The following is a 16,634-nucleotide window of genomic DNA, read 5'->3' as shown; positions in this document are numbered from 1 at the left end:
TCTGATGCTACACAAAGTAGTCGATTACGTTGCAGTTTTAGCTCTGAACAAGTTGATTTTATTTGTGATTCGTTCCAATTAACAAGATGTTAGCTCTATGATTTAGAAGCATGGGAATTTATACTGTATTGGGTGAAGCTTAACATGTTGCTTCCAGAACTGTCTTACTTTTATTTGATTCTTGATTAGAGATTCTCGGTTTGCTCTTCTTGTGAACCATTGTATGCACTGATGATCTTTTAGGGGTTTGAACTCTAAACCCCAGCATCCCTTTCCCTTCCCTTCACTCCATATTTAGTCAGCAATGTAGTATACAAGTTCGGGAGCATGATCATTTATGTCTTTTGCTCTTTCATGATAGCCTTGAATTGGTGATGGTTGTCAAACTAGAATTGAACATTTATATGTTAGCGGTCGTATAGTAAGAAAGTATGTCTCTTGATATGCTTTTGTGATTGGCATATGAGAAGCATATAAATTCCAATAATGAAAACATCATATTCATTGGAGATCAGTCAAACTCTGACAGTGCTAGTTATGTGATTTTGCTTATGGATATAGATTTTAGTTTATGAAACTTGTGAACCTATGTCTAGTCTTCGAGAGGAGACCGAAAACAGGGTGAGGATGGTTTTGCGAAACTGCTAAGGGTTATAGAGTAAAGTTAGGACTCCACAAGATTGCTGCCTGATTTTCTGAGTTGGATAGATAATGAGCTGTGTCATAACATATGCAGTGAGCTTTTATGGGGGGAAGAGGGGAGTGGAAAATGACCAGCTCATTTGGGGTGGTTTTATGCAATAATATTTGCTATTTTACCCCTTCTTGAAAAATCTACTCTTTGGAGCTTGTGGATTATTCTATATATTCATGTAAAGTTCATTTCGGGATATCTTTTAGTTTGAGAGGCTGATGTTTGGTTAACACACTGTCATGTGAAGTGTTGAAGATTAATGATAACAAGTTAGGCCGTCGTTTCTAATGCAGATACTGCTGTTCGATTGTTAACTTGTAGCGCACATTATGTCTTCTTTCTTTGATTTGTCACTTGTAATTATTTGTGTTGATAAAATGTGTACAAAATAAGTGTGTTTAGCGGATTTTGTACAAGTTTAATATCAATGGTGGAGATTAGGCTTTGTAAAGTTAAAAATGCAAACACTTTTACGCACCATTGACTTTATGCAAAACGAAAGAAAAATAGAGATTAGGCTTTGCAAGTTTAAGTACAATTATAGGTAGGTTTTAAGGCACCTTTGTTGCATTCAGTTGGGTATGTAGCAGCTCCTTGGGGTTCAGATTCATCAAGTTGGTCACCTGAAGAAGCAGTGATTTTGGGTTTTCTGGCAACCTTGAGTTCAAACCTCAAAGAATTAACGTTTTCGAGTGTAACAGCCGAAATTTTCAGTAGGGACACGAGTGGCAGTGTGGTGAACAGAGCTCTCACCCGCCGTCCCACCACCTATGGGTAACCCTAGGGCTCCGCCGCCTCCTCCTCCTCCTCCATCATCATTTAACAAATCATTATCATCACCCGCAAAGTAAGGTCAGTAACGCGATGCCGCTCCGCCCCCATATCCAGTTTTTATTTTCCTTTTTCCGCCATTCTCACCACCACCGGGAGGAGTCAAGTAGAGAGTCCTTTCCTCTGTTGATTAGAATTAAGAATTATTTGCGCAATCCCCCAACCGAAAAATTAGCAATTTGATTTATTTTGATGTGTTGAGACTTCCCCAAGAAAATTTGACATCTCAAATCTCGATTCAATTGTGTTTTGAAACGCTGCTGGAGTCTGGACCCACCTCGGATCCGGTGGGCGGCACTTATCCATCCATCCATCCAATCCAACCTCGAAGGATTCAACCTTCAACTTCAAGGCATCAAATTCAAAGCATATGGCTGCATGCCGAATTGAATAATGATGTAAATTAAGAGTTTATAAGTGCCACTTAATTAATTTGATCGATCATTATTATATTTGATATGTCCCTGTCTTATTTTCTTAATTGGTATTATAAATTGTGATTAAAGATAATGCTGATCTCATCCCACTTCCCAGCAGCACCCGCACCAGGCAAGGCAGGCTTTTGGCCTCGCTTTGCTTAATTCCTGTATCCTCCCTTTGCGCAAAGTAAAGATATGCTCCACCGACTAACGCACAAGATTGCAAATTACAAAAGGGTAATCTCCTGCTTTTAAATTAAGATGACATATTTGCATTTTGCGTCAGACGGGGACCCAATTCCCTTTTCCGAATGTTACTATAGTGCGTCACATAATTATTATATATAGATATTTATTATTTTATATAATTTTATATTAATTTTATATTAATTTATATATATATATATTATATTTATTTATATATGAGTCACGACCACTTTGAGATTGGACAAATTCTTAATTTACTAGACATAATTGCTCCCTGTTGAATGTTAATCGTGATGTGCACACTTTTTTATTCTTCTCGACTTTATTTTTTTTGTTTTTATTATGCTTGTATTTTGATTCTCATTTGATTTATACGTTCATTATAATTTTAGGATTTTGATTCACTCTAAATTTCGATGTCTAAAATTCGTAGACCGAGAGATTTGAACAGTTCTAGAGAAAGAGTACGGGCCTTTCAAATTTTTGAATTTGTATAAGGCGCACTGTTAACACAAAAATTCGGAAGGATCTCAATCCATGACTTTGACATACCTTTTTTTCTTCTCCTCCCAATAAGCCAATGCCAACGAGTTTTTTTCATTTTCTTTCTTAATCATAATAAATATTAATCTATCAAATAATTAATCTCTCAAGCATGCATACAATTAAGAGCAGCTCCAGTGTAGGAAAGGCCCCTCAGGATAACTGCCTATTGAATCCCTCCAGTGAATAATAACTGCCTTTAATGAACAGTAATTATCTTTTGCATCTCCACTTCTAAACTGAATAGTCATGGCAATATGCAATAAAATATTAGTAATTTTTTATTTTATAAAATAATAATAAATAATTTTATTTCAAATCTCGGATATGATTTTTAATCAGTTTCGTTGTACCACGTTTCATTAAATAAGAAATTACAACTCAAAGTATTCGAGAAAATATAAAATTGTGGTGTAAGGTGGAAGATAATGATAAGATATTTATAAAAAAAAAAAAAAAAATTAAATCTTTTTTTTTATTTTTAAAATTTTTCCATTTTTTATTAATTTTATAATGTAGCTGACATCATCTTGACGTCAGGCTTGCATTAGCTTGCCCTAAGGCACTCGAGCCTACTATTCAAGCTTGCCCTCTCACTTGGGGCCCCCTCCCCCTCAACCCAATCGTCCGCATGAACTGGAGCAAGGAGGGAAGGTAATTGGATTGAAAACCTCCCAATCCATCGGGCTATCCACAACAGTGGAGCTGCACTAAGTTGAACTGGTCGTCACTAGGGCAATTACCTGACGTCGATGATGACATGTGTAGGCCCCATTCATGTGACGTTGTTTATTAGAAATTTAATATATATATATATATATTATTGTTGGCGGTGGGTGGAAACGTGTAAGTATATGGCAAAATATACGTAACAATGACACACAACAGCAATATCGGAAATTTAATTCGCATATATTATACAGCTACAGCATATATAGAGAAATACTGAAATAGAATAGAGAACACATCAACCTTATTAATTTCATCTCGTCGTCTCATGCGTTTACTTTCGATTTTATTTTTGGTCGTCTCTGAGTTGTATTGTACGGTCACTTGTGTTAATGGTAGGATCCTCAATTTTAGGTGCGAGTGTCCTTCAACACATGGAAGGTTCGTCCAACCATGCAACACGGGAGAAGATAAACATTGTGCACCATAATATATATTTGTATACTCTAAGAATATGTGTATTTAACAAAAATTGGAGAAGAAATGATTCGGAGAACTTAGAAATATGAGAAGTAATATAAAGAAGCTAGTTTAGTGAATCAACTACGGATCAATTAGCTCCTAGTTGATATATGATCTTTAAGTATTTGATTATGAATTTTAAGGAGAAATTTATACTTTTCTAATTTCATGTGTGTTAGTAAACACATTAAAAAGGTAAGAAGTGAAATTATTTGTGTACGCATATTTTAGCAATGTAAAAAACTTAAGAATTAAAATGATTTCAATTCATATTTCTTGTTGTAAGTTAACATGTCGTAACAAGAAAAATTAGAATTAATTTTTTATTGTAAGTCTAGTTTTAGTGATTGTGATATGGTAAAGCAAGTTAAAGAATTTATGTCACTATAAGAGCTGTTAATGACTGAAATTTCTCAGCAACAACAATCAACATTATATATATATATATATATATATATATATATATAAAGGAGAGAAATTTTAAGAGGCTCTTTCAAAATTAGAACTTAATATTTTTTATTCAATATTTAATAATATTGACATGAAAATAAACGTTAAACTAAAAAGGGTAAGAGTCTATAAAAAAATTTCATTACAATTTCCTTAGTATTTATGTATATGAAGATTAGAATGAGATATATATACACTGACTGTATCGGGTATAAGCTATTAAAGTTGTTCATGTCCGTCCGATTCTCCAAGTTACTTTCATGGTGAAGTGGTGGAGATAATCACGTGGGATGATATTGATAGCATCATATCATTGATGAAATTTAACTTTGACCGGCACTTACTTTCATGTAATGTAATGTCAGATGTAATAAGATAAAAAGTGGGTGCAATGTAAGCCATATATGCCACATAATAATTATAAAAACAGATCTATCTTTTTCTGTGGAAGGAAAGGAAAGCAAACCAAACCAAACTCCAAGATTCTCCTTTAAGATTTTATGATCAACATCGATCGATCTTTATCATCATCATTTAGCACATCTCACTTCCCCCACAAATTAGCACCACCTATGATATGACCTAGCTATCAGATCAATTACGTGGGATGGGGTGGGGTGGGGGTAAAATTCGAAATTGGATCCTCTCCGAGGCAAAGCCTCGGGATCTTTCTGACCCAATAACAAGAACCGTTGGATTTTAATTAAACGGCTACAAACATGAGGACCCCTCTAAAAGTTATAATAATTTTAGCCGATTGATCAAAATTCAACGGTCCCGTATTAATAGGTCAAAAGAATCCAAAGACTTTGCCTCAGAGAGGATCCAATTCCGTAAAATTCCCCTTTAAAACATGTAAACAACATTAAAGCGCTAATTAGCTTCGACGATCCTTGGTGCCTTTTATGTCATCTTATATATCTGCAACATCAGCCATATTATTAGAATATCAAAGTGCTAAGGAGATTTTTTTTTTTTTTTTTTTTTTTAAGTGAGACTTTCCATAAACATCTCATAATTTTGGCACGAAAATAGATGCTAAACTCTGGGATGGCAAAAAGTTCATGAAGAATTCTATTTTAAGATAATCTTCTTAGCATTTATCATATTAATTAATATTATCAGTTGCGTGGGTCTTAGTTATTATATAAGGAGAAAATCTTGTGTGTATTCCGACGTTCATATAAAGCACTAGATATAAGGGGCGAGGGAGGAAGTCTTGTGTGTTCCGACTTCCGACGTTCATATAAAGCACTAATATTAGGGGCGGGACTGTATGAGTGTTGAGTGACCAAAACAAGTTAGAGTTTGGGTGCCTTTTTCGTGGATTGAACAATTATGTGTTGTATTTAAGAATTTCTCCCGGAGAGTTATGCAACTAATGGTAACACAATTCTTATATTATTAGTGAAGGCAAGAGTTAGCTAGCTGAGTGAGATTATCTTAAATGGCACATTAATTCTATTATGTTAACCCTTGCATATGATTTCTATCAGCTAAAATGAATCTTGTCAACTATGTTATCTTCGTATGTAACTTACACATCGTTGTTTATTTTTTAATCTTAAATTAAGTTTAAATAAACCAAAAAATAATAATAATGAACAGATATAAACAGTAGCTTGCAAAACGAGGAAAGAATATATGCCGATATTTTTCTGTATGGCTACTACTAGTACTGTCAATGACCATGAACATTTTGGACAAACAGAATAGTTTTTTTTTTTTTTTTTTTTTTTTAATTTAAAAAAAATTTATATTAAAAAAAAAAAGTTATGTCAATTGTCTTAGAGCGCGTTACACGTAGGTACGTACGCATGCATATCATCACCACAATCACATGGTAGGGTAAAGAAGGCCATGGTCATTGGCACATCCTTATCTTACGACTCAAAATCCAAATTTAGAATCTTAACGTGATGTAATGATTGGTCCCCCCGATTACAATCATTTACACGAATGGAGTAAAACTGTCAATTCTGCAATATGATATTTGAAGGGATAATGTTAAGGAGATCAAAAAATTTAAATTAAATTTGTAAATCAAATAATGTAATTGTTGATGATTGAATCATTACTTAAACGTTGATTCATGTGTTTATTTTCTATTGTGGACATATCATTTAGTTTACAAATTTGATTTAAATTTTTGATCTGTCTAGCATTATTTTATTTGAAGTGCCATAAAAATTTATCTAAAATTTCATTAGAGTATATGATGTTCATTACCATTCGAATTATGTACTAGTTTGGAAAAGTTATCGAAGCACATGTTATTATTTATATAGAACAATATTCCTCCGCCATGGAAGGACCTTTGCACTACCCATTCACTGAGTCACTGGCCACGACTCGCGCCACCTTCCTCTCCTTGTTGCCATGGTTGCGTTTCCAAAAAGAGGGTAGATTGAGGAAGGGGTCGACGGAAGAGAGAGACAGGAGAAAGAGACGTGGATGTTATCAACGGATACTTTGTAATTAATTAGATATGAATGGTCCGATTCAAGGTTTGAGAAGAACTCCAATGAAGGACGTTTGGCCGGTGGGAGTGGACGGTGGTGCAAGTGGTTGATGGAGGAGAGAAGAAGACATTTGATTAGAGAGTTAAATGATGGATAAATGTCGTTAATTAATTATCTAGTTAGGCCACGTAGAACAATCAATATACTGGGTTTTGAACGTTCAGGACCCACGTATTATCCTATTATATATGAGGATATAATAGAATTATATTCTATAAAAATATTAAGTGTGATAACATAAGTGGATTTGTGGCACTGACGTATTTTAATTTAGCATTCACATATTCTCACATAAGGGTAGTTGATTAAGCTGAAATGATTATTCATTGAGAAGTTTGAAAAGTTTATGTAAAGACGACATTTACATAGGGATATATATGTTACTGAGAATTTACAAAAAAAATTAGTGTGCATTCCAAACTTTAAATAATTAAAAATAAAAATGCGCTTAAGAGCCATGCATAATGGATTTTTTTAACTACCAATACCATGTAGCTGTATATATATATATTCTCATATTATTTCATGAAGAATACAAGTTGTGTATATTTTTATGCAACTCCCATAATTAGGTAGTCTTATATAGATATTCCTAATCATATAGGTTTCATCAACTGGGTTCGATAAAAAGCATTATCTTGACGACTATACTTGCTTTTGTTTTTTCGTAATTAGTTTGATTTAATCACTTAAATTTTGTTTGCTGCTGCATATGTCTCAGCCCTGTCTAGGGTTATTTTTGTGTTCCAAATTAATTAAATTTGAATTATTTATATATACAAGAGTCAAGACTTGCAAGCGTTAAGAAAATCCAAGCCTAATTGTGTATTTAATTTGTTTTTCTTGAAAAATTATAATTAGGGTTTTGGAGGCTTCATGTTTAGCACCAGATCTTGTGTTCCTTGGAGCGAAGAAGACGCTGATTTCCACGTCATCGCATATTTTAATAATTTCTAAATTTGGGGGGAAGCTCCAAGAACGTGAGGCGTGGCCGCGTGGCAGCCTCCAGGCCCTGCTTAAAAGAAGGCCCTTCTCCGCCCACTATATTACGAGAATACCATTTTACACTTTGTCCCCAGGTTCCCGAGTGCAAAAATTTTCCAATCCGTACCAAGCGAATCAACTGGAAACGCGCATCGTTTGTGACATTTTGTCTCAATTTACTCTGAACGGCGAAACGACTGACCGTTTGCAGTCGAGAGTGAGTGATAAGTAGCTCGGCAACTGAAGAGTAATATTAATTATTACGTAGACTAAATTTATAAACTAAATAACGTGTCATCAATAGAAAATAAATATGTTAATAAATACCAAATAATAATTTAATCATCAACGATCAAATCATTTGATTTTTTATTTACGTGGTAATTGTTTTTTTTTTTTTTATCAAATAAAGAATTTTGTTAGATTAGCCACTAACATGGTAAATTGGTAATTGTAAGTCTATCTTTACTAAACTGTGTTATTTTCCAACTATATATATATATATATATGTTATTTTAATTAAGCTTAGCCTGCACAAACCTCTTACACACATAAACAAATATTAGACAGATATCGGACTCAAATAGCCTGTATATTATTTCTTTGAATAACAGAGTAAAGCCCACTTGTCTCAATTAATATTAGAGGAAAGAACCGAGTAGTGACCCTATATATGAGAGGGTCAAACACTTAAGCTGGTTGAATTTTGATTTAACCGAAGCTTGACTACAACAAACTATTACTTAATTAAACTTTGGTTATATGTATGTTTTTAGTTTGCCAAACAGTCAATAACTAAATTTATTCATTTCATGTTACGAAGAATTTACCTGTTTAAAATTCTAATGTAGACTATGCTCTGGTACATGGTAGAAAAATTCAAAGCACCCTCTCTCGTCTTCCTTCAACTTTCATGATGGACTAAAACCCTTGCTAATTATCTTTCTTGTTTCATATTAATTTACATTTATATTTTTGACATATATTGTTGAAACCAAGTTATGTCTTTAAGATGTTTAATTTCCAATTGTTGATATAGTTGATTCATACTTAACAACAAGACCAAACGAAGGAGACCAAATTATATAGGATCATTTCCCTAAGATTATTTTTAAGATGGTTAAACCGCTTGTTTGATCAATGATTTAAGTTTATGAAATGAAGAAAGAATATGATGGGATTAGAGTAATCCAGGATCATAATAATTGACCTGTGAATATATGAATTGATGAAGCGCGTATGCATGGATTATATATATATATATATATACATGGTGACCAAAGAAGAAGAACAAGAACGCATTGAATAAAGGGAGTTTTAATGAAAAGTCTGCAGTACTGTTTATTTTAACGAAAAATCACATTTTTACACTAAAAAATCAAATCTGTCACTATTCACTTTACCTTTTTTTTTGACCTTATCATTAAACCTCAAAATTTTCAAATCATTTCTATTAGTTTCTTTTAAATAAAGAAAGAAGAACGCTTTGACTCTCAACGAAAAGTGAAGTACAGTCAGTAGTCATGAATGCTGATCACACGTCGTGACGTCGTTCATTGGAATAAGGTTAATTTCGTCATTTCGGACCACAACTCTTTGCGTGTCTACAGTCCTCCAAAATTTGAATACAAAGGGGGCGACATTGTAATTCTCTGTAACGGCGGTGGCATTTTCTCAGGTACAACTATAAAAACCTACTAAGTCGCAACACATAGTTCTAGACATGACAGAAGGATTACTCTCTGGCTTCTGGCTTCGGGCTCCTGACTCCTGACTCCTGAAGAAGAGGGAATCTGAAAGTTAAGGTTTTACCAACCCACCAATCCCAGCTGACCTGAGCTCGCTAATTCAGCCGACTTGTCTTCTATGTGATTAAGGTAAGCTTTCGTTAATTTCGATTAGTATTTTGTTTTTAATCCTGGGTTCGGATTAAGAAGGTTTGTTGTGACTTGGGGTGTTTGTTGTTTTGAGCATTTTAAAGTAAAGATTTAACCTTGTTTTTTTGGATGATTTCATGAACTGGGAACATGAGTTTCTGTTGGATTTTTTTGAAGGTGGATTGTTTTCACTGACTCGAATTCTAATTTGGCGTCTGCATATGGGAATTAATATTTTTTGCCATGTTTTTATCGCTATTGTATATCTGAATTGTTTTACGTTCAATAATTTGTGAAATTATGTTGTTTTAATGCCATTTTTTTGTTGATCTGAGACCAATTTATTTGAAGAAATCATACAATTCCGGAATTTAGATGTTAAAGTACTTTTTCTTTTTGCGGTAATTAATTAGTTACTTTTATTAGAATTCATAAGAAAAGATGGAGGGGTGGAATTAAATAATAATTAGACAGAAAAACGCGTATCAACATTCGTGTGCTTAAAAAATTACACGTTTTGCTGTTATTGTCTGGGGATGTTGGAGGAGAAATTAGTAGGTAATTAAAGTAGTGGGGACTGTGCTGGTTAGGTTTCACCTGCTGAGTGCTTTTTCTTCTTTGGGTAGATAAAATATATAGAATCCCAAGTTATCTATGGCGGAGTTACGTGTTTGGTAGGTGAGTTTTCAGGTTCTGACTTTCCGAGTTTCTAAATAGAGGGGCGAATTTTATTGTTTTAGTGGTTTGAAGGATCATATTTTGCTTGTAGCGTATTCAATTTTGTTGTTGTGAGGTTCTGATTGGTGATCAATCTCGCTTCTTGTGACCTTAATCTTTCATCTAAGATTAAAAATTTCTTGTGATCTTCTGATGTAAAGGTCGCTTTTATTGGTTGTTTGGTTAACATAAACTTGTTTCCTATGTGCAGATTTGGTGGTTCTCTTGTGATTTTTCTTCCACAGTTGAAGCAGTTTGTCACTTTTATTGAGATTCAGTTTAAGATCTAATTGACGGGCGATCGAGTAAAGTTTTAGGAACATATATTAGGTGAGAATCCTTCTCTGGATTGGTTCAACATTTCATTTCTTTATATGAAAGCATCTCAGCAGCACCGAGGTGTGGCGTTGTATCATCAGCCTGTGCAGCAGATTGATCGCTGTGGTTTCCAAATTTTGGAAAAAAGCATGTATCCGGATACTGGTAGCCCAGGAAACAATCTTTCCTTTCAAAACTACAAGGATGACAAGGAGCAGTTCTTTACCCTGGATTCATCTCCAGCCACTGCCTTTCTAACCTGCGATTCCCCATCTGCTATTAGTGGCTTGTCTAACAGGAGTCCATTTTCTCCGCAAGGTTCTCACTCGTGCTTTTCTGATCAGCACCATTCCTCTGGCAACAACTATGGATCACCAATAAGTGGGTGCTCCATAATTGTGGATGATGACTTCAAGTCCAAGCTCAGGGAAATGGAAGTTTCATTGCTAGGACCTGATTCGGATATTGTTGACAGCCACTTTTGTTCTCACAGGAGTGGTATGGCAAGGTGGAGCCATAGTCAAATAGCCGAAACGATACCTAAGTTAAACCTAAAAAATGTTCTCATTGACTGTGCACGTGCGATATCCGAAAACGAATTTGACAATGCAATAAGCTTGATGGAAGTTTTGGGGCAAATGGTGTCAGTCTCTGGGGAGCCAATGCAGAGATTGGGGGCTTACATGTTGGAAGGTCTCAGAGCAAGGTTGGAAGGATCAGGGAGTTCAATCTACAAAACCCTAAAATGTGAAGTTCCAACGAGCTCGGAACTTATGTCATACATGTCTGTCCTCTATCGGATCTGCCCATATTGGAGGTTTGCTTACCTGTCTGCAAACGTTGTCATTCGGGAAGCGTTGGAGAATGAGCCAAGAATCCACATAATTGATTTTCAGATTGCACAGGGCAGCCAGTGGATTCCCCTCATCCAAGATCTAGCTTGTCAGCCAGGTGGCCCCCCACGTATCCGAATCACAGGCGTTGATGATACCCAATCAGAGCATGCTCGTGGTGGGGGACTTCATATCGTGAGTAAGAGGCTTTCAGAGCTTGCTGCATCATGCAATGTGCCATTTGAGTTTAATGCTGCTGCAATGTGTGGTTCTGAGGTTGAACTTCATAATCTCAGGATTCAACCTGGTGAAGCCATAGCCGTTAATTTTCCATACGTGTTGCACCACATGCCAGATGAGAGTGTGAGCACTGAAAATCACAGAGATCGTTTGTTAAGGCTGGTTAAGAGTTTATCGCCCAAAGTTGTGACACTTGTGGAACAAGAATCCAACACCAACACTTCCCCATTCTACTCAAGGTTTGTTGAAATGGTAGATTATTATACAGCAATGTTTGAATCAATTGATGTGGCTCGCCCAAGAGATGACAAAGAGCGGATCAGCGCAGAGATGCACTGTGTGGCTAGAGACATCGTGAACATGGTTGCTTGTGAAGGAGCCGAGAGGGTGGAACGCCATGAACTTTTCGGGAAGTGGAGGTCAAGGCTAATGATGGATGGATTTACTCCATACCCGCTGAGTCCTAAAGTGACGGAGGCTATCAGGGTTCTGTTGAAGGAATATCACGGGAATTTTAGAATTCAAGAGGCAAATGGGGCTCTCTACCTTACTTGGATGCAAAGAGCTATGGCAACGTCTTCTGCATGGAGGTGAACCAGAGGGTGACTGCAAAACCTGTAAAATTTCTAATTTCGTGTTGTTTTATGACGCTTAGAGCCAGTGGCGGATCCAGGATTTTAAACTCGGGGGGTCCCAATAATAAAGGTTAAAAAATTTATAGACAAAAATAACATTGAAAAGTTAAATATAATACATTTTATTCAAAAATCATTTGCATAACAATATTACAAGCTATAAAATCCTAATTCAAGCGTCCACGACGAGGTTTCATGGTCTGAAAATGTTTCATGATAGCTTCATTACCAATACATGAAAAAACATCTTTCTCAATGTAAACAACTAAGCTGTCACTCAACCATTGATCTCCCATTTTGTTGCGAAGTGGACCCTTAATGATATTCATAGCGGAAAATGCCCTCTCCACTGAAGCAGTTACAACCGGTAAAACCAAAGCCAACTGAACAAGCAAATATACATATGCAAATGTTCGATGCAACCCTTTCTCCACCATTTTCTTAGCAAGCTCATTAATTCCCCGCAATTGAGAAAAATCATTATCAGAACGCACAAAATGAATGTAAATATCAAGTTGATCTTGAAGTGCCGATCTATCTCGATCCGTGAAATCTTTAGGATACATATGAGCAAGGCGAACAAGCTTCTCTTTATCAAAAGCTACAAATGAATCATTCGGACTCAAGCATGCCAAGCAAATAAGCAATTCGGTATTACCTTCAGCGAAGCGATCATCTAATTCTGTAAGTTGGAAATCAATGACCTCGAAAAAGAGCTCCACTTTGTAATGATGATGATTGGTCTTTCTTGGAGCCTTACGCAATGACTTCCCTTGAATGACATATAAATCATCCATATTAGGCACCTCAATTTCATGTTCAACACAAAAAGATGATACTTTATCAACCAAAAGATCAAAATTTTCATCATTCCTCATGCAACGTAGTTGTTCTTTACATGTCTTGACTAAAGCCATTGCATTCACAATCTCTTGATCTTTTTTTTGCAATGCTTGTGACAAATCGTTTGTAACTCCTAATATGGATTTCATCAAAAAGAGGAGGAACACAAACTCAAAAGATTGTAAATCTTTTAATAACCTTTTTGCTTCACCAACACTATCATTGTAGCAATCTTCAACAATCATGTCAAGCACATCCACCACAGATGAGAACATTGTAATCAAACTAATCAAAGCACCATAATGTGAATTCCACTGTGTATCCCCAGCACGTTTGAGACTAGTTTCTTGATTTAACCCTTGCCCCGTTTCAAGACAATCATTTTCAATAGCTTTCAAGAGATTTTCTTTTTGTTTCTCTCTAAGTGCATCACGACGCTTACATGAGCATCCAACAACATTTACCAAACTATTAGTCAATGTGAAAAAAGCGGCAACATTGGAGTTTTTCTTTGCTACGGCAACAAGAGCTAATTGTAGTTGATGAGCAAAACAATTAACATAAAATGCACAACTTTCTTCATCCAAAATTTTTTTTTTAAGGCCATTGAACTCACCTCTCATATTACTCGCACCGTCATAACCTTGACCTCGTAGGTTGGAGTAGCTCAAGTCGTGTAGTTTCAAGAACTCATCAATGGACTCCTTTAGTTTACTTGAAGTTGTTTCGGTAACATGTTGGACTCCCACGAACCTTTCAATTACTTGACCTTTGTTGTCCACATAACGCAAAATCACCGCCATTTGCTCCTTTGTTGAAATATCACGTGATTCATCTACCATTATAGAAAAGAATTTACTCTCTTTCACTTCTTTCATAATAGCCTTAATAGTTTCGAAGGCACATGAATTGACAATATCTTTTTGAATTGAAGGAGCTATTAGCTTGAGATTTCCCGGAGCATTTTCCAACACAACTTCCTTTATTTTCTCATCATGATCTGCAAGGAATTGCAAGAGCTCTAAATAATTCCCCCTATTATTCGAAGTGTCACTTTCATCACGGCCAGGAAAAGGAAGGCCTTGTCGCAACAAGAACTTAGTGCAATCTATTGATGCATTCAAGCAAAGACGATATTTCATACACTCTTCTTCTGATTGTTTGATCACAACTGCTTCAATATGTGTCTTTTGGTTCATTAGATAACTAGCCGCTTCTCTAGCTTTATTGTGGAAACTACCAATAGGACCAACATGTTTGTCAAAACATTCTCTTGCATTCTTCCATTTCTTAAAGCCTACCCCAGTGAAGGCATCGCTTCCTAATTGTGAAAAGTTGATTTTAAAGAGATAGCAATGAAGACAAAATGCCGCATCTTTAGATATACTATACTCCAACCAATCATATTCTTCAAACCACGAAACAACAAATCGTCGCTTTTTCTTTGCATGCAAAGTGTATGGGAACTCATACTTTGTAGGCCTACAAGGTCCCATTTGCAAATATGCTCTGCGGACCTCATCTTGAATATTAGAAGGATAGTCCTTCATTCGAATTCTTTTTCCCGGGTCTCTCTCAAGATTATTAAAATCAATGTCACACTCATTTTGTCTTGAGCTCGAACTACCCGAACAAGTAGATGGTGCTATTGGCTTTGGCTTGAAAAATCTTTCCATATTTCGTATTTCTAAACTACACATAGGGGTGGTTCGGTATGGGATACTGAACCGAAAGTAGTATCCCGAATCCCAAACCGAAATTTTTTGGGACGGGAATTTGAAGACCAATCCCAAACCAAAATTTCGGGAATCCCAAATTTCGGGAATCCCGAAATATTTTCGGGATTTCGGGACAAATCGGGAATCCCAAATTAAAATATGAAATTATGAATTATTCTTCAAATATATAATTTAAGAACACATTCATGAACTAGGAATGTCATTTCATTCACACTACAATCAAATATTGGCATGCTTGATTGTTTTTATCAAAGTCAAAATTCAAATTAATTAAACCCTTTTGACAATCTGTGAAGAGACAAAAGAATCAAACCTTCTGAAATCATTAGCCATGACAGCAGCAATAATAAAATCCAAATGAATATCAAACAGAACATGAAAAATATGCAAGGTGTAAGGCATTCCAGGTTGCAGAGCATGAATTAGAAACTACTAGCATCAATTATAAAAGAATAATATATAATATATATATATATATATAAATTAATAATATATAATTTCGGTTTGGTATGGGATTCCCGAAATATTGAGAAGTCAATCCCAAATCCCATACCAAAATTTCGGGATCGGTTCGGGATAGCATCCCGAAAATTTCGGGAATTTCGGTTTGGGAAATTTTTGGTTTGGGATCGGGATTTTTTCGGTTCGGTTTGGGATTTTCGGGAATGTTTTCCACCCCTAACTACACATTTAACCAAAAACACAAAACATATACCAATCAACCAATAAACAAAAATTCAATCTAAATTTCAATTATAAAATGAGTATACAAACATAAAACACATCAACAATCATATCAATAATAGACTAAAAATCTCCACCAATATCTAATATAATTTAATTGAGATTAGATTAGAATACCAAAAAACTTACTTGAATTTGGAACCAAATAGTGGTGGCTTGGAGAATTGAAACAAGTGGAGGTATAATATTGGAGTAATGTAATTATAATATGGGATTGGGTAGGATTAGAAATTTAGGGTTTTGGGTGAATATAAGAAAGATGGGGGGATTAGGGGGAAAAGCAGTGGAAGGCACGGGTAAAGGAGAAGTGAAAGGGACGACAGGAAAGATGGCCCATGTGGGGCTAAACTTTCAAAAATAATATGTAATCATGTTGCAAAGGTGGACCAATTGCAAACGTTGATTTCATTGGTTTAATTAAAAAAAAAAAAAAAAAAGGGCCAAAACACTGCGTTTTGGACCCATTTTTTTAATGCCCTGTTTTCTTTCTTCTCCCCTGTTTTCTTCTTCTCCGTTGCAACCTGCAACCTGCTGCTGCAACAACACAGACAGTCTGCACAGGCCTCGTGTTCGAGTACGAGGGGTCCTCCGGAAAATTTCTAGCAACATTTTAGGATGGCCGAGGGGTCCTGGGACCTCCCAGGACCCTCTGTAGATCCGTCCCTGCTTAGAGCATGGAAGGTTGATTGTGTAAATTTTGGTAGGAAGAGTTCCTAGCTGTAGTTCCAAACCCGAATCTCGAAATTTGGTGATGTAAAAATGTCGGCCTTGCAAAGAAAGAGAATAGCTCTCACTTTTACTGCTGTTTTACCCTTTTTGTCTTTGGCTTTTCACCAAACAAAAAGTA

General features: G+C 35.6%; 2 protein-coding genes across 3 annotated transcripts; one reads left to right on the top strand and one right to left on the bottom strand.

The window, feature by feature from the left end:
* The first annotated feature begins 9,546 nt into the window (after positions 1-9,546).
* Positions 9,547-16,597, top strand: LOC103940228 (scarecrow-like protein 13). 2 transcript variants are annotated; one of them, XR_007257706.1, is made up of 3 exons: positions 9,547-9,718; positions 10,647-12,475; positions 16,453-16,597. XR_007257706.1 is itself a non-coding variant. In XM_009350649.3 (2 exons), the coding sequence occupies exon 2, from the start codon at positions 10,810-10,812 to the stop codon at positions 12,418-12,420; it is 1,611 nt and encodes a 536-aa protein (XP_009348924.2). In that variant the 5' UTR covers positions 9,547-9,718; positions 10,647-10,809; the 3' UTR covers positions 12,421-12,554. The 2 variants fall into 2 exon arrangements, 1 of the variants encoding a protein (XP_009348924.2); XM_009350649.3 differs by lacking the exon at positions 16,453-16,597 and having other exon boundaries at positions 10,647-12,554.
* On the bottom strand, positions 12,612-14,503 carry LOC125476401 (zinc finger MYM-type protein 1-like). Its single transcript, XM_048582528.1, has 3 exons — positions 13,921-14,503; positions 12,775-13,818; positions 12,612-12,661 (listed from the first exon to the last, which is right to left on the bottom strand). The coding sequence occupies exons 1-3, from the start codon at positions 14,501-14,503 to the stop codon at positions 12,612-12,614; spliced, it is 1,677 nt and encodes a 558-aa protein (XP_048438485.1).
* Positions 16,598-16,634: the final 37 nt, after the last annotated feature.

The sequence above is a fragment of a genome, unplaced genomic scaffold (assembly GCF_019419815.1).
Source record: "Pyrus x bretschneideri cultivar Hongxiangsu unplaced genomic scaffold, Pyrus_bretschneideri_v1 Contig19, whole genome shotgun sequence".
In the NCBI taxonomy this organism is placed as follows: Eukaryota; Viridiplantae; Streptophyta; class Magnoliopsida; order Rosales; family Rosaceae; genus Pyrus; species Pyrus x bretschneideri.
The sequence above is the reverse complement of the archived record's forward strand: the minus strand, read 5'-3'. Positions and strand labels throughout refer to the sequence as shown.